The sequence below is a fragment of the Xenopus laevis genome, chromosome 6L (genome assembly GCF_017654675.1).
Source record: "Xenopus laevis strain J_2021 chromosome 6L, Xenopus_laevis_v10.1, whole genome shotgun sequence".
NCBI classification, from domain to species: Eukaryota; Metazoa; Chordata; class Amphibia; order Anura; family Pipidae; genus Xenopus; species Xenopus laevis.
In genome coordinates this window covers 77,099,094-77,124,442 of record NC_054381.1, presented here as the reverse complement: position 1 = coordinate 77,124,442, position 25,349 = coordinate 77,099,094, and the positions used below count along the sequence as shown (strand labels likewise).

General features: G+C 39.4%; 1 protein-coding gene across 2 annotated transcripts in view; it reads left to right on the top strand.

The window, feature by feature from the left end:
* mtrr.L (5-methyltetrahydrofolate-homocysteine methyltransferase reductase L homeolog) overlaps positions 1 to 25,349 on the top strand; it is a 148,746-nt gene that overhangs the window by 92,057 nt on the left and 31,340 nt on the right. For both annotated transcript variants that reach the window (XM_041566211.1, XM_041566210.1), the window contains exons 9-10: positions 3,330 to 3,418; positions 24,227 to 24,407. In XM_041566211.1, coding sequence (XP_041422145.1) covers positions 3,330 to 3,418; positions 24,227 to 24,407 — 270 coding nt within the window. The remainder of the gene's footprint in view (positions 1 to 3,329; positions 3,419 to 24,226; positions 24,408 to 25,349) is intronic.

Here is a 25,349-nt window from a genome sequence, read left to right as displayed (position 1 = left end):
TTTGGGACACAGGTAAGGCATTTGCGAGAGGGGCATATATTTCGCTAATCAAGGCAGCTAGAGTTATACAGGATGCTGCACTGCCTCCGAGGGAAATTAGGGGAAGCAGAATTCATTAAGGTCCCTAACGAGTCACTGGGAACAGACCTGGCGGCTACACAGAGGGCTGATAATTTGGCATACGTCCAAAAGTATTCGCAGGGGGAACTTCAGAGAGCTGCATTCTGGTATGATAAAGGGAATAAAAGTGGGAAACTTCTAGCCATCCTCTCAAAGGATCCCAAGCAATTAACATCAACCCCCAGGTTGGTAGCTACAGGGGGCCAAGAAATTCGTGCACAGGATCAGATCCTTATGGTATAAATTTTTATACTAAGCTATATAGCTCTAAGAGTCGGAGTATGCCAGAAACTCATTTCCTAAGCAATACCCCAATTCCTAGGCACTCACTGGAGGCGCAGAGGGTCTAAACAAGCCGATAACCTCAGAGGTGGTGATTGAGGTGATAGAAATGTTCCCCAATGGTAAGACCCCCGGTCAGACGGGCTTTCCATTGAGTGGTAGAAGGCTAAGAAATAGTGATGGGTGAATCTCTCCCATTTTGCCGAAAAATTTGCAAATTTCACAAAAAAATCGAGCAATTCAAACCTTTTTGAGTGAAAATCAGAAAATGACGCCGGCGAATTTTTGTGGGAGATTCGCAAATTTGTGCCAGCTGAATTTATTCGCCCATCACTACTAAAAAAGAATTCTTGGGACCTAAGCTTAGTTCAATTTTTAATGCGATCTCACTGGGGGCTCAGTTACCAGACAGGTCCAAGCTGGCTATAATTACCCTGATACTCAAATGGTAAGCCAGCGGAAAAATGTGAATCCTATCGGCCCATTTCCCTGTTAAATTCTGATGTAAAAATATTGGCCAAAATACTTGCAAGGGTTTTATGCCAAATAGGGCTACAGATGTCAACATAAGGTGCCTATTCACAAATATGTGGGCCAAGCATGATGTCACTGGTGAAAGAATAGTCGTGTCGCTGGACACTGAAAAAGCTTTTGAAACTGGAGTGGCTTTACTTATGGACACTTTTGACCAGATATGGGCTGGGAGACGAGTTCAAGTGGATTATAGCTCTGTATAATTCACCTAGAGCCAGAATATTGGTGAATGCGGAACTGTCGCAGAAGTTTGTGTTGTCGAAGGGCACGAGACACGGGTGCCCACTGTCTTCGCACTGGCTATAAAGCCAATAGCCATTAGAATACGAAATAACCCTAATAATGAGGGACTCAAATTACAGAGGCCGGAAGAGAAAATCTCACCTTATGCGGGTGGATTATAGCTCTGTATAATTCACCTAGAGCCAGAATATTGGTGAATGCGGAACTGTCGCAGAAGTTTGTGTTGTCGAAGGGCACGAGACACGGGTGCCCACTGTCTTCGCACTGGCTATAAAGCCAATAGCCATTAGAATACGAAATAACCCTAATAATGAGGGACTCAAATTACAGAGGCCGGAAGAGAAAATCTCACCTTATGCGGATGACATGCTGGTGTACCTCGCCAATGCGAAAGATTCCCTCTCAATACTATTGCAGGAGATTACTGAGTTTGGAATGCTTCTGGATAAAACTAGTTGATGACACCCTCCCTAGGCAAAAACTGACATATGCTGCCCGTGGTTACCCTGAAAAATTTGGGAAACTTTGGGACAAATGGCTTGCGGTCCCTCAAATGGGTATGGTAACTTGATTGTGGTTGAACAGATGCATGATATATCATCATCATCATTTATTTATATAGCGCTGTCAAGATACGCAGTGCTTTATATATTACTTAAAAGGGACATAAAAGTTGTGTAATTAGGAAAGCTCATCTTGCTCAGCTTTCTTCTTCTTTTCTTTCTTCCTCTTTATCTAATGTTAATTGAAACTCATTAAAGAAAACATTTTTTTAAAAAATGGTGCATTATGAATTTGTACAATTTTAATATAATTGTATTCAAAGTCAAATATAACATTAAAAAATAAAAATTAATTCAGAGTGAACTTCCTCTTCAGGTTTTGCCATATTTGGGCAGATCTAGTTATTGTATTTAGCCACAGAATGACTAGACTTGAAATCTTGGAAATCGTTGCTTGTGGTTTTGTCAACAATCTTAAAATGAACTTTGTAAGAAAGCATGGTAATAATTTCAACCTTTTCCAGTAAAGGTATGGGATCTGATATCCGGAAACCAATTATACAGAAAGCTACAAATTATGGGAAGGTCATCTACCATAGATTTTTCATTTTAAGCAAATAATTACAATCTTAAAAATATTATTCTTATTCTTTGTAATAATAAGGCAGTGCATTGTGCGTGATCCCAGATAATATTTTTGGTTCATTTAATATTTAAATAACTTTTAGTATAATATGGTGATCCAAACCCCCTTATCTGAAAAACCTCAGGTCCTGAGCATTTTGGATAACTAGCCCTATACCTGTACTCTGTGTTTCTTTACTAAGATTATGTAGGAGGCTTGGCACCTGGGGTATTGTGGATAAAGAATTTTTTTCGTAATTTGAATCACCATACCTTGTCTGCTAAAAATTATTTAAACATTAAATAAAGCATTGTTTTGCCACCAGTATGGACTTATATCAGTTCAAGTAGGATCAGGGACAGGGATGGGATCCGTTATCTGGAAAGCCATTATCAAGTAAGCTCCAAATTATGGCAAGGTGATGTCCCATTTTAATCAAACAATCGAATGTTTTGAAACTGATTTCCTTTTTCTCTGTAATATTATATTAGGCAGTTACTTGTGTTGGATCCCAACTAGGATAAACTTAACCCTTATTGCATACAAAACAATCCTATTGGGTTTATTTAATGTTTAAACGTTTAAATGATTTTTTAGTAGACTTAAAGTTTGAAGATCCAAAATGCGGACAAATACCTTATTAGGAAATGCCAGAAACTCCATTTCCTAAGCAGTATAACAGGTGCTATACCTTTACAAAGTGTACTGACCATCCCATACCTGTTTCATTATTTCAGTCTGGGCTAAAAACATGTGAAAAGCCTGGTTCCTATATCACACCAGAAGGCATTCAATTTTTCATCATACTCTGTGTGTAAAAAAAATATTGTTTTGGAAAATTGTTTTAGAGATGTGTTTTTCTGCTTTTTGTTGGGGTGAAATCCTCTCACAGATCTTTTTTTTTTTTTTTTGCTAATATGCATGTGTTCAATCTAAAGACTTTACATTTTTTCTTTTGAACAGTATTTCAAAAAATGTAAAAAATAAAGTTCAGATTTTAATTTTTCTCCTCTGCTTTATAGGAGCATCTGTTCCTGGCTATATTCCTGAAAGGTGTTCTTTGCAAGTTATTTTCACATGGTGCCTTGAAATTAGAGCTGTACCAAAAAAGGTAAGCCATCTGATTAGATTTTTTCTCTGGTCATGTTATAGTAATGGCTGTATTACTGCACTTAATCACTTTGAAAAGACCAAATCTAATTTTTCCGATATACATATATACAATCTTTTGCGAAGGACTTGCTAAATCCCAAACCATATCCTAATTTGCATATACATGTGAAGTGGTATTATTTTAAGGGTTCTGATTCGGTTTTCCTGTCGGAAAAAGGCGTTAATATGCAGAATCCCAGACTTAAGGTCAAAGTGCATCCCTAAAAAAAAACATTTATTACTTGTTAAGTTTCGTCCTGCATCCATATTGCTAATTTTGGTGCTATTGATAGCAGATCTCGATAAACCAATGGAATAATACTGCCTTACTTAGCCTAATGTTATCATACATGTTCAATTTAAGGTAGTCAATATCTAATATAAGTAATTCTAAAACAACTGGACTTGCTGAGTAATCATTGAAGACGTTCGACTACTCATCTGAACATACAATGCTGTTCTCACATCTGTACCTCGGGAGTTTCAGAACACTTTACACATCCATTCATGCAACTCTCATAAGTAATACCTCTTTGTAGGAGTTGCATGACACATTGGTTAATCCAGGGGTGTCCAAACTATGGCCTGCGGGCCAACTGCGGCCCGCGATCCATTTTTAATGGTCCCGCATCAAAGCGAGCCGAGCCCTAACTTCCCAGCGGCCACTGACCGACTGACTGGGAGGCGGCGCAGAGCTGTAAACATCACCCTGTCCACCGTCCCCCAGCCAACTGCGGCGCACCATGCCCACCGCGGCAGGCACCTCATTCTCTCTGATTGCAGTGCAGCTCCCTAGAGAATAGAGCGACTGCTGCTGCTGGGCCGACACGCTTCGCTGGCTGGCCTGTGTGGAGACTCGGTGGGTTGTGAGACAGAGTGTGGACGTCACAATAGCTGTGCTGCCCCGGCACTCCCCCCTCCCCACGGCTTCACTCTGGCTGGCTGGAGTCAGACTGTGTGCCTGCCCTCTGTGGGGACTGGGTGGGGAGACAGAGTGTGGACGTCTCAGGAGACTCTGAGAGAGACTACCTGCTGCAGTGTGCTGCCACCCACCACGACTACGAGGTAAACCTCAGTCAGAGTCAGTTTGTGCAGGAGTCTTCTCTTCTTCTGCACTCCTCCACAACTGTCTTCTCTCTCTGGCTGTCAGTGAGCTACAGAGGGGTGGAGGAGATTGGGGGTAAGGTTGCCAGTCCCAGGCAAGTAGCCTATACACACACTGCTGGGAGCGGTAAGGCATCTACCATCTGCTTTGCATAAGGGAAAGGCTCAGCTTGAGAAGCAGCTGGGAGAGGGGGAGAGATTGAAGGGCTGCTAATTTAGTTAACAAGGGGTATGGGAAATAGAATTGGCAGTGTATGAATTGGGCTAGTTTTGGGCTACTTTGAAAATGGCTTTTGGCTACTTTTTGGCTAGTTTTTTTTATAGGCTTTGGCTGGTTTTGAAATGTAAACCTGGCAACCCTGCCCTCTGCGCAAAATACGCCTGTCTTCTAAAAACCACACCCACAAGTCTTGCTAGTGAACCCATGTGACACCCCTCTCGCCTGCGGTTTTCACCGCTGTGACGAGAACCCTGTAGACTAGATAATAAAAGCTGCGATCCAGCACTGAGCGTTTGCGCTGCGGAAGCAGAATAATTGCTCTCTAGTAGAGGTTCCAAGAATATCGACTGAGATTCGGAGTCCTGTGTTCTCCAGTTGTTACCCCAATCTTCTTATTTGCAGTGACATTGCTGCAGACATTGCCAATTTGTAATGTCGCTCTGACAAAAATACCGTGCAAATGCTTTATTTTATAAACCTGCGGAATGCATCTCTACTGATGGCTCTGATAATGCGCAATTCGTCCAGTGAATTCAGATATGAATCCCCAGTAAGGGCAGCTACCCTAGTATAGCATTAGCTCAAGGCATCTAAGTTCAACTGTCAACTGTCAGCATATCCACTTGCTTATTCATTTCGGCATTTGCAGGTTACAAATAGCATGGTTCTGGATCTGGTTAAAGAGGTTGTTCACCTTTGAGATAACTTTTAGTATGACATAGAGAGTGATATTCTGAGACAATTTGCAATTTCTTTTATTTTTTTATTATTTAAGGTTTTTGAGTTATTCGGCTTTTTATTCAGCAGCTCTTCAATTTGCATTTTAAGCAATCTGGTAACTATGGCCCAAATTACCCTAGCAACCATGCATTAATTTGAATAAGAGACTGTGATATGAATAGAAGAGTCTGAATAGAAGGATCAGCAATAAAAATTAGCAATAACAATACATTTGTAGCCTTACAGAGAATTTGTTTTTTTTAGAAGGGGACAGCGATGCCCATTTTAAAGCTGCAAAGAATCAGAAGAAGAAGACAAATAACTATAAAACTATGGATAAAAAAAAATTATGACAACCAATTGAAAAGTTGCTTAGAATTGGTCGTTTTATAACATACTAATAATTACGTTAAAGGTGAACCACCCCTTTAAGGACACCAGTGTAGAATAGTTCTGGTTAGGGGCATCGCCATATGAGCATTATGGTTAGGGACAGTGTTATGTAATCATTCTGGTTAGAGAACACTGTGAGACATAAGACATAAGCACTTTGCAGAGAGAAAGAGATGCAGGAAGCTTGTCAGGGCTGATTAGTGTGGTAAATAATTATTTATCCCCTCAAGTATAAGCTGAAACAAACTATTGTACATTAGAGTTGCCCTGTCCATTTTGGGGCCTCCCATTCTGTTGTGCCCCCAGATAATGGAACAATTAGAATGATCGGCCCAACACATTTATACCTCATCAAATCTGGCCCTCGTTGTAAAAAGTTTGGACACCCCTGGGTTAATCCTATCACAGTAACTACACAGAATCAACATCTCTGTAAATATCAGATGTCACCTCTCTGAAGAGTTACAATGTGCCACTGTGATTGGATTAGTGCAGTGATCCCCAACCAGTAGCTCGCGAGCAACATGTTGCTCTCCAACCCCTTGGATGTTGCTCTCTGTGTCCTCAAAGCAGAAGCTTATTTTTGAATTCCAGGCATGGAAGCAAGTTTTAATTGCATAAAAACTAAGTATAGTACCAAGTAGAGCCTCTTATAGGCTGCCAGTCCACATAGGGGCAACCAAAGAGCCAATCACAGCTCTTATTTGGCACCCCAAGGGACTATTTTATGCTTGTGTTGCTCTCCAACTCTTTTTACATTTGAATGTGGCTCACGGGTAAAAAAAGGTTGGGGACCCCTGGATTAGTGGAAGAGTTTAAATGCCGAGGACTTCCCACACCAGTCAGTTGAACTGAAGAAGTTGCTCGGATAAGTAGTGAAACTTCTTTTTTGTATTTACACACTCAGACAACTTTTAGAAGTGCACAGACATGTATACACAAAAACTCACAAACAGTTCTTTCATTTATTTTTTTAACTTATTCATTGTACATTACCTTTTATTTTTTTTGCCTAAAAACTTATTTTGGCAGTGTGACTATTGATTATAATAATCGATTTTGGCCACTAATTCGCTGTCGGATCAGTTGTTTTGTTATTTCATTGATTTACACAATGTTTGTGGTTTTATTGCAATTTTATCCCTGCATTATTCTTCCTTATGTATCTTTAGTATAGTTTTGCTGTTTGATGCTTTGGTATTGAAATATATATTTTATTTAATATGTGCTTTACAAACATATATGGTTTTCTGGGGGTCTTTTTACAGTTTAGGGGTCTTACTGCACATAACGCACAGTTGGGGCTCTCTTTTCAGCAGCTGAGTTGGCCAGCTTGAAAATTCATATGCACGTTTTTCATTTTGGGTCCGTACATACTGCATACTTTGGTAAATCTATGCATATTGGGCATCAAACTATTCAGTAAACCTCTGACGTCACTATTTAGGGTGATTTTTCTTTGTACATAAAGCATTGTGTGAGATAAATGCTGCAAACTGCAACATTTTTAGGCGATTTTCAGAAATGTTGTAAAAACCTCTATGTTTAGAAAAGCTTTGCAGTTTGGTGTAGAAAGATGTGTTTATCTTTGTTGGATTCGTCAGAATGTGTACTTTCCAAAAATATACGGTTTTGGAGGGTCTTGTGATACATAATATGAAGTCAAGGGTCTATGTTCACAGAAGGAATTGCCAGTGGAGAAAATTCATATGCACTATTTTTATTTGTTGTCCGCACATGCCAGCTGCCTTGGCATATCGATGCATATTGGGCATCAAACTGTTTAGTAGACCCTTGGCATCAATATTTAGGGTGTTTTCCAGTTGTATGTAAGAAATTGGCTGAGATAAATGTGTCTAATTGCAATATTTTTAGGCAATTTTCAGAAATGTCACGAAAACCGCTGCTTTTAGCTTAGCTCTGCAGTATGGTAGTTTGGAGTATAAAGACCTAATAACCAATTTTTGTTTCACCCAAGATCCCCCCAAAATATATGGTTTTGGGGGGATCTTGGGTGAGATAAATGTGGCCAATTGCAATTTTTTTAGGCGATCTTCAGAAATGTAAAAACCGCTGTCTTTATCGCCAAATTTAGGAAAGGTTTGAGGCTTGGTGCTTTGGAGTAGAAAGACATGTATACCCAATTTGGATTTTTTGGGAATGTGTACTTTCTGAAAATATATGGTTTTCTGGGCTAAATATACTTTTTCTACCTTTGCCCCTCCCCCCCCAAAAAAGATGTAAATGTGTTGATTTTGCAGTAACTGAAATGAAAGACCATATTGGGGGGAGCTCTTTATTTTGGGCCCTATATTTCACGTGCTTAGGTAAACCTATACATATTGGGCATAAAACTGTTCAGAGGACCCCAGGCTTTGATATTTGGGGTGATTTGTCTTGATACCTAATAGTATATGGGAAATACGATGCTGCAGGGTAGAAGTTTTGAGGTGATTTTTGAAAATGTCACCAAAATTGCCAAATTTAGAAAAGGTTTGCGGCTTGGTGCTTTGGAGTAGAAAGACATGCATACCCAATTTGGATTCGAGGGAATGTGTACTTTCCGTAAATATATGATTTTCTGGGGTGAACGTATTTTTTCCTACCTTTGCCCCCTAAAAACTATGTAAATATGTCGATTTTGCAGTACCTGAAATGACAAACCATATGGGGGGGCCCTTCATTTTGGGGCCCCTATATGCCACTTGCTTAGGTAAACCTATACAAATTAGGCATCAAACTGTTCAGAGGACCCAAGGCTTTCATATATAGGGTGACTTGTCTTGGTACCTAATAGTATATGGGAAATACGACGCTGCAGGGTAGAAGTTTTGAGGTGATTTTTGAAAATGTCACCAAAATTGCCAAATTTAGAAAAGGTTTGCGGCTTGGTGCTTTGGAGTAGAAAGACATGCATACCCAATTTGGATTCGAGGGAATGTGTACTTTCCGTAAATATATGGTTTTCTTTGGTGAACGTATTTTTTCCTACCTTTGCCCCCTAAAAACTATGTAAATGTGTCGATTTTGCAGTACCTGAAATGACAGACCATATGGGGGGTCTTGATTTTGAGGTCCCTATATGCCACATGCTTAGGTAAAACCTATACATATTGGGCACCAAACTGTTTAGATGACCCCAGGCTTTCATATTTGGGTTGATTTATCTGGATGTTGGAAATACGATGCTGCAGGGTGGAAGTTTTGAGGTGATTTTTGGAAATGTCACCAAAATTGCCAAATTTAGGAAATGTTTATGGCTTGGTGCTTTGGAGTAGAAAGACATGCATACCCAATTTGGATACTGGGGAATGTGTACTTTCCAAAAATATATGGTTTTCTGGGCTAAACATACTTTTCTACTTTTTTTCTAAAAATAAATGTGTTGATTTTGCAGTAACTGAAATGAAAGACCATATTGGGGGGGTCTTCATTTTGGGGCCCTAAATGCACGTGCTTAGGTAAACCCATACATATTGGCATAAAACTGTTCAGAGGACTCAAGGCTTTGATATTTGGGGTGATTTATCTTGATATCTAATATTATGTGGGAAATACGATGCTGCAGAGTGGAAATTTTGAGGTGATTTTTGAAAATATCACCAAAATTGCCAAATTTAGGAAAGATTTGCAGCTTGGTGCTTTGGAGTAGAAAGACATGCATACCCAATTTGGATTCAGGAGAATGTGTATATTCCGAAAATATATGGTTTCCTGGGCTAAACATACTTTTTCTACCTTTGCCCCCCCCCCCTCCCAAAAAAAAGATGTAAATGTGTTGATTTTGCAGTAACTTAAATGAAAGACCATATTGGGGTGGCCCTTAATTTTGGGGCCCTATATGCCACGTGCTTAGGTAAACCTATACATATTGGGCATCAAACTGTTCAGAGGACCCCAGGCTTTCATATTTGGTGTGATTTATCTGGATGTGGGAAATAAGATGCTGCAAGGTGGAAGTTTTGATGTGATTTTTGGAAATGTCACCAAAATTGCCAATTTTAGGAAAGGTTTGCGGCTTGGTGCTTTGGAGTAGAAAGACATGCATACCCAATTTGAATTCGGGGGAATGTGTACTTTCCAAAAATATATGATTTTCTTGGGTGAACATACTTTTTTCTACCTTTGTCCTCCCCCCCAAACTATGTAAATGTGTTAATTTTGCAGTATCTGGAATAACAGAACTGATAGCACAAATGGGGTGTCTACATTTTGGGGCCCATATGCTTAGGTAAACCTATACATATTGGGCATCAAACTGTTCAGTGGACTCCTGGCAATCATATTTAGGGTGTTTTACATTGCTAATGAGGTGCGGAATATGATGCTGTTGATTGGAAGCTGTGAGGTAATTTTTAAAAACAATTACCAATTTCTATAAAACATTATAATTTTAGGAAACAATTGCAACTTGGTAGTTTGGAGTACATAGATATATTTACCCATTTATGATTCTCCAGGATCTGTTCTTTCTAATAATGGGTAGTTTTCTAGGGTAAACCAACTGTTAGTGGAATGTTTGGCCTTGAAATCCGAAGTATGCCGTTTTTTGGAGCAGTGCTTTGGAAATTTGGTAGTGTACTGCTTGTACATTTTGATCTATACAAGTAAGAAATCTCCATAAAACTATATACTGTATATTAAGTATTGCCGCTTCTGGAGACATAGATCTTTCCAAATCGGCTGTGTTCTTGTACATAAAATAAATGATGTTTCTGATATATGTGATTGTTCTTTGTGAAACATGTTTTTTTTTTATTTTATTAGACACTTTGAAGCCTATATTTGTTTACAAAAGTAGAATTCCAAAATTCTTGCACATTTTGAAAGCTCAGGTTGTCCTGAAAAAAACAATATATTGTTTTCCTGGGTAAACTAAAAGACCGCCCCAGGACTGGCCCTTAAAGTGAAAGAGTACAAAATGTCTAAAAAATGCTTGGCAGTAGATGTTCGCAATTAGGACAAAATGGTTGACAGGGAAAGGGTTAAAGGAGAAGGAAAGTAATTTATACTTGGCGGTGCCAAAAGTTAGGCACTCCCAAGTGGTTGTTTTTACTTACCTGGCACTCCTGGTGGTGCTCCTATCAGCAGAAAACTGCTCTGGCCCAGGGTTCCTTCTGCGAGCACCACAGAGTGATTCTCTTCCTGCTTCTTCCTTCAGCTCGCAGCTGCCCATATGCTGTAGAGCGAAAAGCCAGCTATTTCGTTCTACTGCACATGCATCTGCCCGTTGAAATTTGAAAAGCAAAGAAGACAATCACTCTGTGGTGCTCGCTGACAGGCCGGTGCAGTTTTCTGCTGATAGGAGCACCAACCCAGAGTGTCAGGCAAGTAAATATAACCAATTGGGGTGCCTAACTTTTGGCACCCCCAAGTATAAATTACTTTCCTAGGGGAGATGATGATTCTAATTGCTTACCTGAGACCCCGGTACTCATGTTACTAGCCCGGGGGAATTTCTGAAGAAGTTCTTTGGCATAATCTTTTTTCTCTCTTCTTCTCCAGTGACAGGCATGCACATGTGCACTACTGTGAAAAAGCCAGCTCTTTGTTTCTAGGGTGCCTAACATTTAGGCATCTAGAGTGATATAGATTTTTGTTCTCCTTTACCTCTCATTCCCAGAACATTTTCTATTGTAAGAACTATAAAGGAAGTAAAGACCACTAAAGCAGTTGCTCTGACTATGGTATGGACTGCATGCTGCTATAAACAACTCCCTTCAACCTTAGATTGAGCAAATTGTGATTTAATCACAACTGGAGGGCTGCACAATTGTAACTAGGTAGTTCTCCAGATATTGCAGAACAACAACCTATCTCCAGCCAAGGTCACGTTAATGTTTTCTGTAACAGCTGGGGCCACCGCTCACAAGGTGAACATGAAGTCATCCAATAATACTTAGAAGGTGCCCTCCAGCTGTCTCTGAATCACTACTTCCAGCCAAGGGTGGAGACAGTTCTCACTGTGGGGGACTACCTGCTTACACTGTGGGGTTATTCTTTTTCTAGGCAAGGTGAATGCAGTTCTTGTCAGATAAGAGCTGTCAGAGCTGATTGGTGCTATTGGATAACAAGAAGATCTGTGGCTAGTATTTTAGCTAGTATTTTTGTGTTAATGAGAGATAGATAGAAGATCTGTGGCTAGTATTTTAGCTAGTATTTTTGTGTTAATGAGAGATATTGGTCAGTATGAACTTCATAGGGTGAGGTCTCGCCCAGTTTTAGGGATAACTATTATGAGGGCTTCTAGAAATGATGGTGGCAGGGACCCACAGTCCCAAGCAGCCTCGAAAGTTTCAAGGAGTGGGGAAAGACCAACTCATCTAGGGACTTGTACCAATCTGGGGAAGCACATCTAATCCTGGGGTTTTGTTGGAGGGTAAGGCTTGTATTGCCGACATCACTTCTTCAATGGTTATAGGTGCGTCAAGCCATGCACTCTCTGCAGGGGATAGTTTAGGTATGGCTATGGAATCTAAGAATTGAGTTAGCTATGGTATAGTGCAAGTGGTGGAGGAGCTATAGAGAGATTTGTAGTATTTGGTAAATGCTTCAGATATCAACTGTGGTTCGTGAACCATAGTGCCGCTCGTGGTCAGAATTCTTGGTATGGCTGGGTTGGATGGCTTTTTAGCAAGTGAGGGAATACAGGGTTATAGAAGATAGCTCATAGTACAAGTTGATCCAGGGACTAGACCAATTGCCATTTTGGAGTCAAGAAGGAATTTTTCCCCCTCTGAGGCAAATCATTAATATAACCCTTAACAAGTCTTCAAATCAAATTTCTTGCCCATGACAGGTGTCAGACTTACAAGTCTATAATCGCCAGGCGAAGATCGTAATCCTTTTTCAAATATTGGAACTACATTGGAGATTGTCTCCAGTCCATTGGCACCATACGAGATGAAAAGGAGTCTGAAAAAATCAGAGTGGTTTGGCTAAAGCTGAACTAAGTTATCAAAGTAACCTAGTGAGTATTCCATCAGGACCAGGTCCCTTGTTAACAATAATTATGTACTAATGGGCACAAACCTCCTTTGTTCTAATTGAAAAACTTTTTACTTTCCAAGGTGCATCAGATTTGGTGCATAGCACAGCTCCTGCATGTACAATGTACTGAAAGAAATAGCAACACCAAAAAATGAAAGTGTTTTAAAAGAATGACAATATGATGTACTGTTTCACTGCACTGGTGTATTTGCCTCAGAAACAAAACTATAGCTTATATAAACAAGCTGTTGTGTAGCCATGGAGGGAGCCATTCAAGCACAGGATAAACAGTAGATGACAGATAAGTTCTGAAGAATAATAAAAAAAGGTGTGAGGGAATTGATACCATGAGGCGCAGAGTTTCTGCTGCAAAAGTGCCTTTATTCACCACCACAACCTGTTTCGAGCTACACAGCTCTTTTTCAAGGGATTCAATCACAGTTATACAATGTTTAAATACAAAAGGTCCCTCCCATCCCTGTTTAATTGGTTATAAGGCAATTGCTAGGAGGATTTACAGCCTAGCCAACCAATTTATTCCAAGAGGAAGTTAATAATACAAGTTTGTATATAAATCCCAGAGTCCAGTTCCATTATTCAAAGTGTGCAATATTAAGTTCACCATGTTCCTGGTATTCTAAGTGCAAAAAAAGTATTTTTAGTAGTCCAAAAATCACTTGACCTCTGCACTGCCCACCTGGGACCTGCTGAAAGCTTTGTTAGTCAAAACAATGTGAAAACTTTATAACAATATATGTATGCAGTTGCTGCCCATATTATAACTAGCCATTATGCATATGCATCTTACCAGATGGTAGATATCAAATTCACAGGTTCAAAAGGCAGCACTGTCGGTTAAAAAAGGAAGACAGTATTAGTATCTGAATCTAAGGCTTACCACACTCCATTGGTCATTCAAACCCTGTGGTTTTAAAGCACATACCATTTTTATCCACAGAGCTTCTTTTTGTAACAGCAGTATTTGTCTGTCACCTCCCCTCTGTGGTTCCTGAATCAGTTCTAATACAAGCCATTTAAATTGTGACATGTTATGTCTACATAAGTTGAAGTGATGTGAGACGGAGGTGTCTTGTGTTGGTGTTAGATTTAACATTTTTAATGTCCCTCTATGTTCCTTAATTCTGGCTTTTGCTTGTCTGCCCGTCTGCCCTACAAATACATTACCACGGGGACATTTTAATATGTACACAACCCCTACTGTTTCACAAGTAGCATAGTGTTTTAGTTGGATGCTGTTGCCTGTAGTTGGCTGTTGTACAACTGCACCTTTAATGATGGAAGAACAACAAACGCAATTCAGGCATGGAAAGGTCCCAATGTTAGGATTACTTTTAAATATTCTTCTCATCCTTTTGGGCTGGTGGGGCTCTGCTGGACAAAAGCTATCCCTTAATGTAGAACCTTTTTTGTAGCTGAACATGGGGGGTTGTGGGCATGATTTGCCAAATATTTTATTCCCATGGAGGATTGGCCAAAATCTTTTAACGATTTTTTCAACCGAACTACTTTGGTTTGAATATTTGCTAACAAAGGATATTCTCAGTGATTTAACCTCTGTGTCAATTTGTGTTTTTTAGACAGGAGTGTGACCCTTGATACATCCCCCCACTTGTTTGGCTGTATTTATTAGAGCTATTTCATTGAAGCCTTTAGCTTTAAACCTGTCAATTAAGGTGGATGCTGCCTTCCAATACCTCATCTCTCTAGGCTATTCTTCTATCTCTCAAGAAGTGTCCTTTTGGAATACCTTTAACACAATGGGGGTTATGAAAACTAGATACTTTTAGTAGATATTTTCTATCGGTGGCCTTTCTATATACAGTCATATGAAAAAGTTTGGGAACCCCTCTCAGCCTGCATAATTATTTACTCCACTTTCAACAAAAAAGATAAGTCGTATGAATTTCATTTCCCAGGAACATCTTGAGTACTGGGGTGTTTTCTGAACAAAGATTTTTAGTGAAGCAGTATTCAGTTGTATGAAATTAAATCAAATGTGAAACCTGGTTGTGCAAAGATTTGGGTACCCTTGAAATTTTGCTAATTTGAATGCATGTAACTTCATAGGCAGGTGGGTCTAGTCATGAGAAAAGGTATTTAAAGTGGCCAATTGCAAATTGTGCTTCTGTTTGACTCTCCTCTGAAGAGTGACAGCATGGAATCCTCAAAGCAACTCTCAAAAGATCTGAAAACAAAAATTGTTCAGTATCATGGTTTAGGGGAAGGCTACAAAAATCTATCTCAGAGGTTTAAACAGTCAGTTTCAACTGTAAGGAATGTAATCGGGAAATTGAAGGCCATAGGCACAGTTGCTATAAAATCCAGGTCTGGCAGGCCGAGAAAAATACAGCATCGGCATATGCGGAGGATTGTGAGAATGGTTACAGACAACCCAAAGATTACCTCCAAAGACCTGCAAGATGTTCTGCTGCAGATGGTGTATCTATCTGTACATCATTTTGCCAACATCTGTATGGCAGGGTGATGAGAAAGAAGCCCTTTCTGCGCTCACACCACAAACAGTCGCTTGTTATATGCAAAAGCTCATTTAGACAAGCCACAGAACAAAGTGCTGTGGACTAATGAGACAAAAATTTAGTTATTTGGTCATAACAAAAAGCGATTTGCATGACGGAAGAACACCACACTCCAAGAAAAACACCTGCTACCTTCTGTCAAATTTGGTGGAGGTTCCATCATGCTGTGGGGCTCGTTCAGGGACTGTGGCCCTTGTTAAAGTCGAAGGTTGGATGAATTCAACTCAATGTCAACAAATTCTTCACGATAATGTTCAAGCATTTATGCAGAGGGGGAAGTACAATATTCTGGAATGGCCGTCACAGTCCCCCCGACTTGAATATCATAGAAAATATATGTGATAATATTAAGCAGGCTATCCATGCTTCGCAGCCATCAAATTTAACTCAACTGGAGAGATTTTGTATGGACAAATGGTCAAAAATACCACCATCCAGAATCCAGACACTTATCAAAGGCTATAGGAGGCGTCTAGAGGCTGTTACATGAGCAAAAGAAGGCTCAACTAAGTATTGATGTAATATCTCTGTTGGGGTGCCCAAATTTATGCACCTGTCTAATTTTGTTATGATGCATATTTTCTGTTAATCCAATAAACTTTGTCACTGCTGAAATACTACTGTTTCCATAAGGCATGTTATATATTAAATGGAAGTTGCTACTTTGAAAGCTCAGCAAATGATTAACAAAAGGGAAACATCACCTTTCCAAATTACCAGAATGTCATCCACATAACGTAAATACACTAGGATATATTCACTGTATTTGTTTTTAGAAAAAAGTAGATTTTCAATCATGTGGACAAACAGATTTGCAAACGAAGGTGCTACTGCAGCACCCATCAATGTTCCTTGGTGCTGCCAGTAATATTTACCTTCAAATCTGAAAGTTATTTTTAAAGGAGAAGGAAAGCTACAGAGGCATTTTATTGCCAATAGATTAGCTGCAATAGTACAAGCTATAATGCTATATTTATTGTGTAGAATGTTTTATCATACCTGAGTAAAAAGCTGTAGAAACTCTCTGTTTGTTTAGAATAGGAGCTGCAGTATTAATGTGGTGTGACATCACTTCCTGCCTGAGTCTCTCCCTGCTCTGGGCTCAGATTACAGTAGAGAAGGGAGGGGTGGGGGGAGAGGAGCAAACTGAGCATGCTCTTGCCCAGGGCAATGAGGTTTAAGATGAAGGCAGGAAGTCTGATACAGAAGCCCATGTGTACACAATAGAAGGAAAGAAATGCAGTATTTCTTTTGACAGGGGACTCAGAGCAACATTACTTTGGGGGTTTACTGGTATACTTAGATGGACCTTTCTGATAAGGCTTACTTAGTTTTAACCTTTCCTTCTCCTTTAAGAACAATATTTTATTAAAGCATTCATAGCTGTTGTAAGCTCATTTAAACATCTCCGCTGTCAATCAAATATTGTCAGGGCAGACAATTACTTTCACTCTCCATTCAGCACTTCCTAGAAATTGCTGCTCTCCCCACATTCCCCCATTCTCTTCACCGTTTAATTGCTTAATTAGGGCATGGGGATGGACATCAGGTCCCCCATTCTAGTGCACAAACAAGATTTGTCTTAATATTACAGTGTCCACAAAATGGCTCCTGCCTGCTTGCTATATATAGAGTTCCCAGACTGAGGGAAACAAGATTCAAATAATATATATAGTGTAATTAAAGTTCATTTTGCTTGACTGATATGATAAAATAGGATTAATAATTGATGAATAATTTTTTTTGGTGACGGGTCCCCTTTAAGTATGTAGTAATATTCTGGACTAATGGCTGCAGGTATTTATAGTTACATAGTTAGATTGGGTTGAAAAATACAAAGTCCATCAAGTTCAACCCCTCCAAATGAAAACCCAGCATCCACACACCCCTCCATACCTTCACATAAATTATATATACCAATATCTATATTAACATTAGAGTTTAGTATCACAATAGCCTTTGATACTATGTCTGCCCAAGAAATCATCCAAGCCACTCTTAAACCTCGCTGTCCTCACTGTGAAGAACCACCTACGCTGCTCCAAATGAGAGTTCTTTTCTTCTAGTCTAAAGGGGTAAAAAGGTCCCCTGCTATTTGTCTATAATGTCCTCTAGTGTACTTGTAAAGTGTAATCATGTCCCCTCACAAGCGCCTTTTTTTCCAGAGAAAACAACCCCAACCTTGACAGTCTACCCTCATAATTTGAGTCTTCCATCCCTCTAACCAGTTTAGTTGCATGCCTTTGCACTCTCTCCAGTTCATTTATAACCCTCTTAAGGACTGGAGTCCAAAACTGCACTGCATACTCCAGATGAGGCCTTACCAGGGACCTATATATATAAAATTATGTTTTCATCTCTTAGGTTAATGTCCTTTTTTATGCAAGATTATTTGCTTTAGTAGCCACAGAATGACACTGCCTAGAAAGGCCAGGTGTTAACTACAAAAAACCCTAGATCCTTCTCATTTAAGGAAAAGCCCAACAGACTAAAGTTATTTAGTAACTTTCATTCTGCAGAGGTTAACTCATAAGAGGATATATTTACAACAATATTATCCTTTACCCTATGTTCCTCTGTCTGCTTGGATACTTCCCTTTGGATTGGGGCACGAGGATTTATACTTGATTCAGGCGATAATCCTGAGTGTCAAGCTCAAATTTCACCTGTTTCACCTGCGCTCCGTGTTGTTGTCTTTGTTTCATAGTGGTCTCTCAGCATTACCTCCTGGTCTCTCAAGATGGCTGCCGCTTGCTCCGCCCCTTTTTCTTACGACATTTGTTCCTTCACCTCTGCGTTCTTTGCACAGACGGAACCAAGTCTTGCCTGTAACCGTTCTACTGTAAGGACTATCGTTTGTTGTGGATTTCCTGCCATCTTTTGGATAACCTGTGCTCATGAGAGCACAGGTTAGGTCTTCTATCAAGTCGCAGCCCCCAAGGTATACGCTTTGTTCTAGCATATTGTGGTGTGGTAATGAGTAGGGATGCACCGAGTCCACTATTTTTGATTCAGCCAAACCCACGAATCCTTTGCGAAATATTTGCATATGCAATTTAGGGGTGGGAAAGGGAAAACATTTTTTACTTTCTTGTTTTGTGACATGGCATATGCAAATTAGGATTTGTTTTGTCCGGGCAGAAGGATTCGGCCAAATCCTGCAGAAAAAGGCCGAATCCCGAACCAACATGTAGATTCAGGCTAATCTTTCTTCTAAAGATTCAACAGCAGTTGATCCACTCAGGGGGATATCTCCATCCTCTATTTCTCCCAATATTCTTTGGATTTCTGCATCACTGTAAAATGCAAATGTGGAGGCACCACAAAGATCAGAAACTTGATCAGGTTCATTCATTATACCTAAAAAGTATAGGGCTAGGCTGTAAATCCTCCCAGTAATTGCCTTATAACCAATTAAACAGAGGGTGGAAGGGACCTTTTGTATTTAAACATTGTATCACTGTGAATGTTACACTCGAAAAAGAGCCTTGCAGCTCGAAACATGTTGTGGTGAATAAAGGCACTTTTGCAGCAGAAACTTCCTTTGCACGTTTTTTCTGATTATATGCTATGGATGGAATCAAGGTACAGTACCGGATTTTTGATTTATTAAGTGCTTTTAATATACCAGTTAAAGACTTTGTAAGTTCTGAAGAATCCCTTTGTATGCTACAAAACTGAGCTGTTATCTACTGTATATCCTGTGTCTTTTCTCCTTTTTCAACTTTGAATGGCTGCCCCCAATGACACACAGCAGCTTGTTTATATAAGCTATTGTAGAGTTTCTGAAGCAAACATGTGAGTTTTAGAGTGCAGCAAAACAGTATATTATATTTTTATTACTCCAAAAAACTTATTTTGGTGTTACTGTTCCTTTAATGCCTTCCAGTACCGTGTTGCAGCCTGCACTTTCTGGTGCTTCCTAACTTGCTCTTTTCAATGACATGCAAGGTGGGGGTCACCTACATTCATGAATACAGAGCTGTGAAGCACAGGCAGCATTGTGTTCATGGTGGTGGACAGAGACCTTTTCCGATTTCAAGGTGCAAAGTGCACAAAAATGACTGCTACTGTTATCTGAATAAATCTTAAACCAATAGATTGGAGCCTGTCCAGGACATAAATAGATCCTAAACTTCATTGTGGCTCCTGTTAGTTTTGCCACTGCTTCAGCATATAGAAAGAAGTTATTTTTTTATTTTTCTTACCTTAAATATCATCTTGATATTAACTTTTAGTTTAATGTTTAGACTGCAGTAGAATCTTTAGATACAAATATTTCAGCAAAGTGATTATTATTATTATAATGTATATATTATTTCTATTAGTATTATCTTCTTGGGCTTATTAATTATCCTTTTTTATACTTAGTGGACTGGTTTTTTACTTGTTTCTTCCACCAGTGTTGTTCAAAATTATGGTAAACCAGAAACAACTATAGGTTAGATGAGTCATGTTACTATATGGACTGGGTTGGTGACCACGCAGTGAAGCTTTACATATAAGCAGGGCTGTGGTCTATACACCACATGCTTAATTATATAGGAAATAAGGTCAATTAGTGTCACAAACTGTGAAGCGAGAACCCAGAAGACTGTTTGAGTGATCGCAGTCTTGAAAAGGAGAGAGGCCAGTTTTCACCAACACGCTTTTAGGGCCCCAGACAGAAAGGGCCGTCAGAGAGAACCAGAAAGCTGTGAAGTTTGATTCAAAGCACGCTACAAGCAAGGATTTACTGGAATCATAGTCAAGTACAGGCAAGGAGTCATCAAGTTTAACTTGAGAATTGCTGTTTGAAATAGGTGATTTATTTAGCCCAAAAGCATTCAAAAGCAAGGCATCGTTTTGGCCCCGTCCGGGCCCTTTATCAAGCTTAGTGAGTACATATTAGTGAACCTGTATTTGAGGAGGTAAGGGGGATGGGGAGGGAGGGAACTACAAACACCTCCCACATTCCAAAGTGATGTCATCCCAAATTGGTATATTAAGTAGTCCACAATGTTCATATGTCTCTTAATATTGTCCATAAATATCCATGTGGTAAGTCCATAACACACAGGGGCAGATTTATAAAGGGTCAAATTTTGAAGTGTAAAATACTTCGAAATTCGACCATCGAATTGAAATACTTCGACTTCAAATATCATCATCAAATATCGAAGTCGAAGTATTTTTCACAGAATTTGGACATCCTATGATCGAAGTAAAATCGTTTGAACGATTAAATTGTTCGAATCGAACGTTTCAAGCGATTTTAGCGTATGATCGAACAAGTTTACTTAGATGTGTAAAGACTTAGAAAATGGTTGTAGAAGGTCCCTATAGGCTAACATAGCACTTCGTCAGGTTTAATTTGGCGTTTGAAGTCAAGTATTGAAGTCGAAGTTTTTTTTAAGAGACAGTACTTCGATTATCGAATGGTCGAATATTCAAACAATTTTTACTTCAAATCGTATTCGAAGTCGTAGTATCCTATTCGATGGTTGAAGTATCTATAAAATTACTTTGAATTTCGAATTTTTTTACTTCGAAAATTCCCTTTAATTCACTTCGACCCTTGATAAATCTGCCCCATAAAGTCTGAGGAAAACACCTCCAATGGAGAGTATCATTTCAATTTATTGTCCATTGAACTAACATAAATATATGTGAATATCTAGTGCTTTGACTATGTGATAATCAACATAGCTGAGATGTACAGATCTGCATATGGCTCTCTGCACATTTCCTGAGACGTTTTAAACATGCAGTAGTCCTGAACCACACTCAGTTTGTTCAGTGTTGATTTGGATATTATGCTTGTTCAAGAAATCATCCAAGCCACTCTTAAAATCACTTGGTTGGCACACCATCAAAACATAGAGATTGCTGGGTGCTCACTGTAAGGGGCTATCTGCAAGTCCCCACAAGCTACCAAAAACATTAAGTGTAACAGGGCACTCCAGCAGAAAACCAACAACAAAGCTTTTTTATTAAATATCAAAAGGACATAACCCAACACGTTTCAGCCCTAACAGTGGGGTCTTTGTCTGGAGAGCATTGGAGTTACAGTGGCCATTTAAGTCAGAGTTTTGTAACGTTTCATTTTTCTGTACGTGGAAATCCCTTTAGATTTCAGTGTAGAGATACCAGGGATAGATACCAGTGTCTGCTCATCACACTACTTTATTTTTATTTGTTGTAAAACAAAAGATACTTAATTACTAATGTGGAAGACAATTTCCACAATTCAGTAAACCATAGGCTATACATTTAATTTAGTTGTTTTGCTGAGCAGACCAATTGCTGTTTTTCACTAGTTGCAGCTTTTTTATTCATATAATGTAGTCTTGAATCCTGTTTTATGTGACTGGTGGGGTGGTTCACCTTTAAGTTAACTTAAGTATATTATAGAATGTTTAATTATAAGCAACTTTATAGTTGGCCTTCATTTTCTTATTTTATAATTTTTAAATTGTTTGCCTTCTTTGTCTGACTGTTTCCAGCTTTCACTGACCCCATCTATAAACAAATTCTCTACAAATTTTGAATAATTGCTACTTTTTATTAGTCAACTTTCTTTTCAGGGCCTCTCCTTTTCATTTCCCAGTCTCTTATTTATATCAGTGCATGGTATTGGAATAAAATGTTAAACAGCACTTTATAAAAGGTGTCTCCCTGCTGAGTCATAGTCATAGGCGGAGGGTGATTTTTTTGTTTGGAGAGGCTAAAGTTGACCATGCTAAATTAAAGGGAACAAGTCATCCCGAATTTCTTTTACCCCATTAATAGAGCTAATAGAGTTTGCACGCTGGTTGGGTTAAACAGTAGTTTGTTTTTTTTCAAAATATATTAAGTATATTGAAGACAGTGGGTCCTGGCACATTATACTCAGTGGGAGACAGTGGGTCCTGGCACATTATACTCCGTGGGAGTCAGTGGGTCTTGGCACATTATACTCAGTAGGAGACAGTGGATCCTGGCACATTATACTCAGTAGGAGACAGTGGATCCTGGCACATTATACTCAGTGGGAGACAGTGGGTCCTGGCACATTATACAGTGGGAGACAGTGGGTCCTGGCACATTATACAGTGGGAGACAGTGGGTCATGGCACATTATACACAGTGGGAGACAGTGGGTCCTGGTACATTATACTCAGTGGGAGACAGTGGATCCTGGCACATTATACTCAGTAGGAGACAGTGGATCCTGGCACATTATACTCAGTGGGAGACAGTGGGTCCTGGCACATTATACTCAGTAGGAGACAGTGGATCCTGGCACATTATACTCAGTGGGAGACAGTGGGTCCTGGCACATTATACTCAGTAGGAGACAGTGGATCCTGGCACATTATACTCAGTGGGAGACAGTGGATCCTGGCACATTATACTCAGTGGGAGACAGTGGGTCCTGGCACATTATACTCAGTGGGAGACAGTGGGTCCTGGCACATTATACTCAGTGGGAGACAGTGGGTCCTGGCACATTATACAGCGGAAGACAGTGGGTCCTGGCACATTATACTCAGTGGGAGACAGTGGGTCATGGCACATTATACACAGTGGGAGACAGTGGATCCTGGCACATTATACTCAGTGAGAGACAATGGGTCCTGGCACATTATACTTAGTGGGAGACAGTGGGTCATGGCACATTATACTCAGTGGGAGACAGTGGGTCCTGGCACATTATATTCAGTAGGAGACAGTGGATCCTGGCACATTATACTCAGTAGGAGACAGTGGATCCTGGCACATTATACTCAGTGGAAGACAGTGGGTCCTGGTACATTATACAGTGGGAGACAGTGGGTCCTGGCACATTATACAGTGGGAGACAATGGGTCATGGCACATTATACTCAGTGGGAGACAGTGGATCCTGGCACATTATACTCAGTGAGAGACAATGGGTCCTGGCACATTATACACAGTGGGAGACAGTGGATCCTGGCACATTATACTCAGTGAGAGACAATGGGTCCTGGCACATTATACACAGTGGGAGACAGTGGGTCTTGGCACATTATACTCAGTGGGAGACAGTGGGTCCTGGCACATTATACACAGTGGGAGACTGTGGGTCCTGGCACATTTATACTCAGTGGGAAATGAAATGCTAATTTACATATAAAAGCCTCAGGAAAAATGGTAGGTATAACAGAGGACTGTTTACATGAAAACAATGAAAAAAGTCAGAAAACTAGTATAAAGCAAGAAGAAACAGAGCAAAAAAAAAGAAAAAGAACTTAAAAAAACCTTTAATATTTATTCAAGCTGGTGTAGAAGCTGCTGTATATAGTACCTGTGAGTTGAATGAAAGTTGCAAACATGGCCAGCTGGATGTTCCAACTGCTTCATATCAGTCTCCCTTCTGCCATGCTGCCTTCAATCGGTAAAGGTTTCCCAGCCACGCCTACTCTGAACCTGGTTGGTACATTTCACTGTCTGTAAAGTTAGCTGTGCTCTGATTGGACAAGCTACAAACCACATAAATCCAATCAGAGTGCAACTGATTTCTTCAGCATCGTGGTTTGGAGGCGGACCTTAGCTACAAATCCGTGATTAAAGAAACAGTGCAGTCAGCAACGGAGCAGGTTTTATTTTGTTTTATTTCTTTTTATTTTAGTGGTCAGACAGGTTTGGGGAGGCTTAGCCTCCCCTAGCCTTATTGAAAATCCGCCTATGGTCATAGTCTATGTATATTTTATGTATTAAATATTCTACAAATGTGAAATTGCACTTTGTTGTTGTGTATTTGTTGATAATCATCTTCATCTCTGATCCTATTACCACAGGCCATGATCCGTGCTCTGGTGGAACATACATCTGATGCAACAGAAAAACGTAGACTGCAAGAATTGTGTAGTAAACAAGGCAGTTCTGATTATAACCACTTTATTAGAGACAACAGCATCAGCATTTTAGACCTTCTTAATGCTTTCCCAAGCTGCAACCCTCCTTTAAATCTTTTGATAGGTAAGCAGTAAATGTTCCCAGGTATGATCTTTATAAAAGTTCAACAAAACATCTTTATATGACTCTTAAAGGGTGGTTCATCTTCAAGATAACTTTTAGTATGTTATAGAATGGCTAATTTTCAATTGGTCTTCATTGGGTTTTTTTTTCATAGTTTTTAAATGATTTGCCTTCTTCTTCTGACCACATTCGTTGTTATTGTGACTTTTTAACTCATCTTTCTATTCAGGCCTCTCCTATTCATATTCCATTCTCTTATTCAAATCAATGCATGGTTGCTAGGGTAATTTGGACCCTAGCAACAAGATTGCTAAAATTGCAAACTGGAGAGCTGCTGAATAAAAAGCGATATAACTCAAAAACCACAAAAAATGAAAAAAAAATTGCAAATTGACTTAGAATATCACTCGCTACATCATACTAACAGTTAAATCAAAGGTGAACAACCCCTTAAATACTGAGTATGGGAACTTCAAAAAAGTATTTCAAAACAAATATTTATAAAAGTACAGGTTTTTCTTTAGGACATAGACATTTCTTGCCTAATGGGGCTCTAACTCACTTACATGTTAGTGCTTTTGACTTTATATCAATCTTTATATCAATAACAAACATTTTTGCTTTTAAAACGATGTGTTTTGAAATACTTTTTAAGGCTCCCTTATTCAGTATGAAATTGTTTTTTTTTTTAGCCCTTTAACTGGGACTTTTGTCCCAGACAAATTACTGTAAGTCAGTGAGTTATTAAATGATTTGGATCATATGTTTTAAGCTTTTTGCGAGTGCACATCTGTTATAGCTAGCAGCTCCTGTGATCACATTCTAAAATAGCTGAATTGCAGAGATTAAATTATGAGCATTTTATTTTAACAATTAGCCTTTGTAAACTGTTTTGTTTCAATTTGCTGTGCATAAAACCTTGCTTTTATGCTGTTTTTTTCG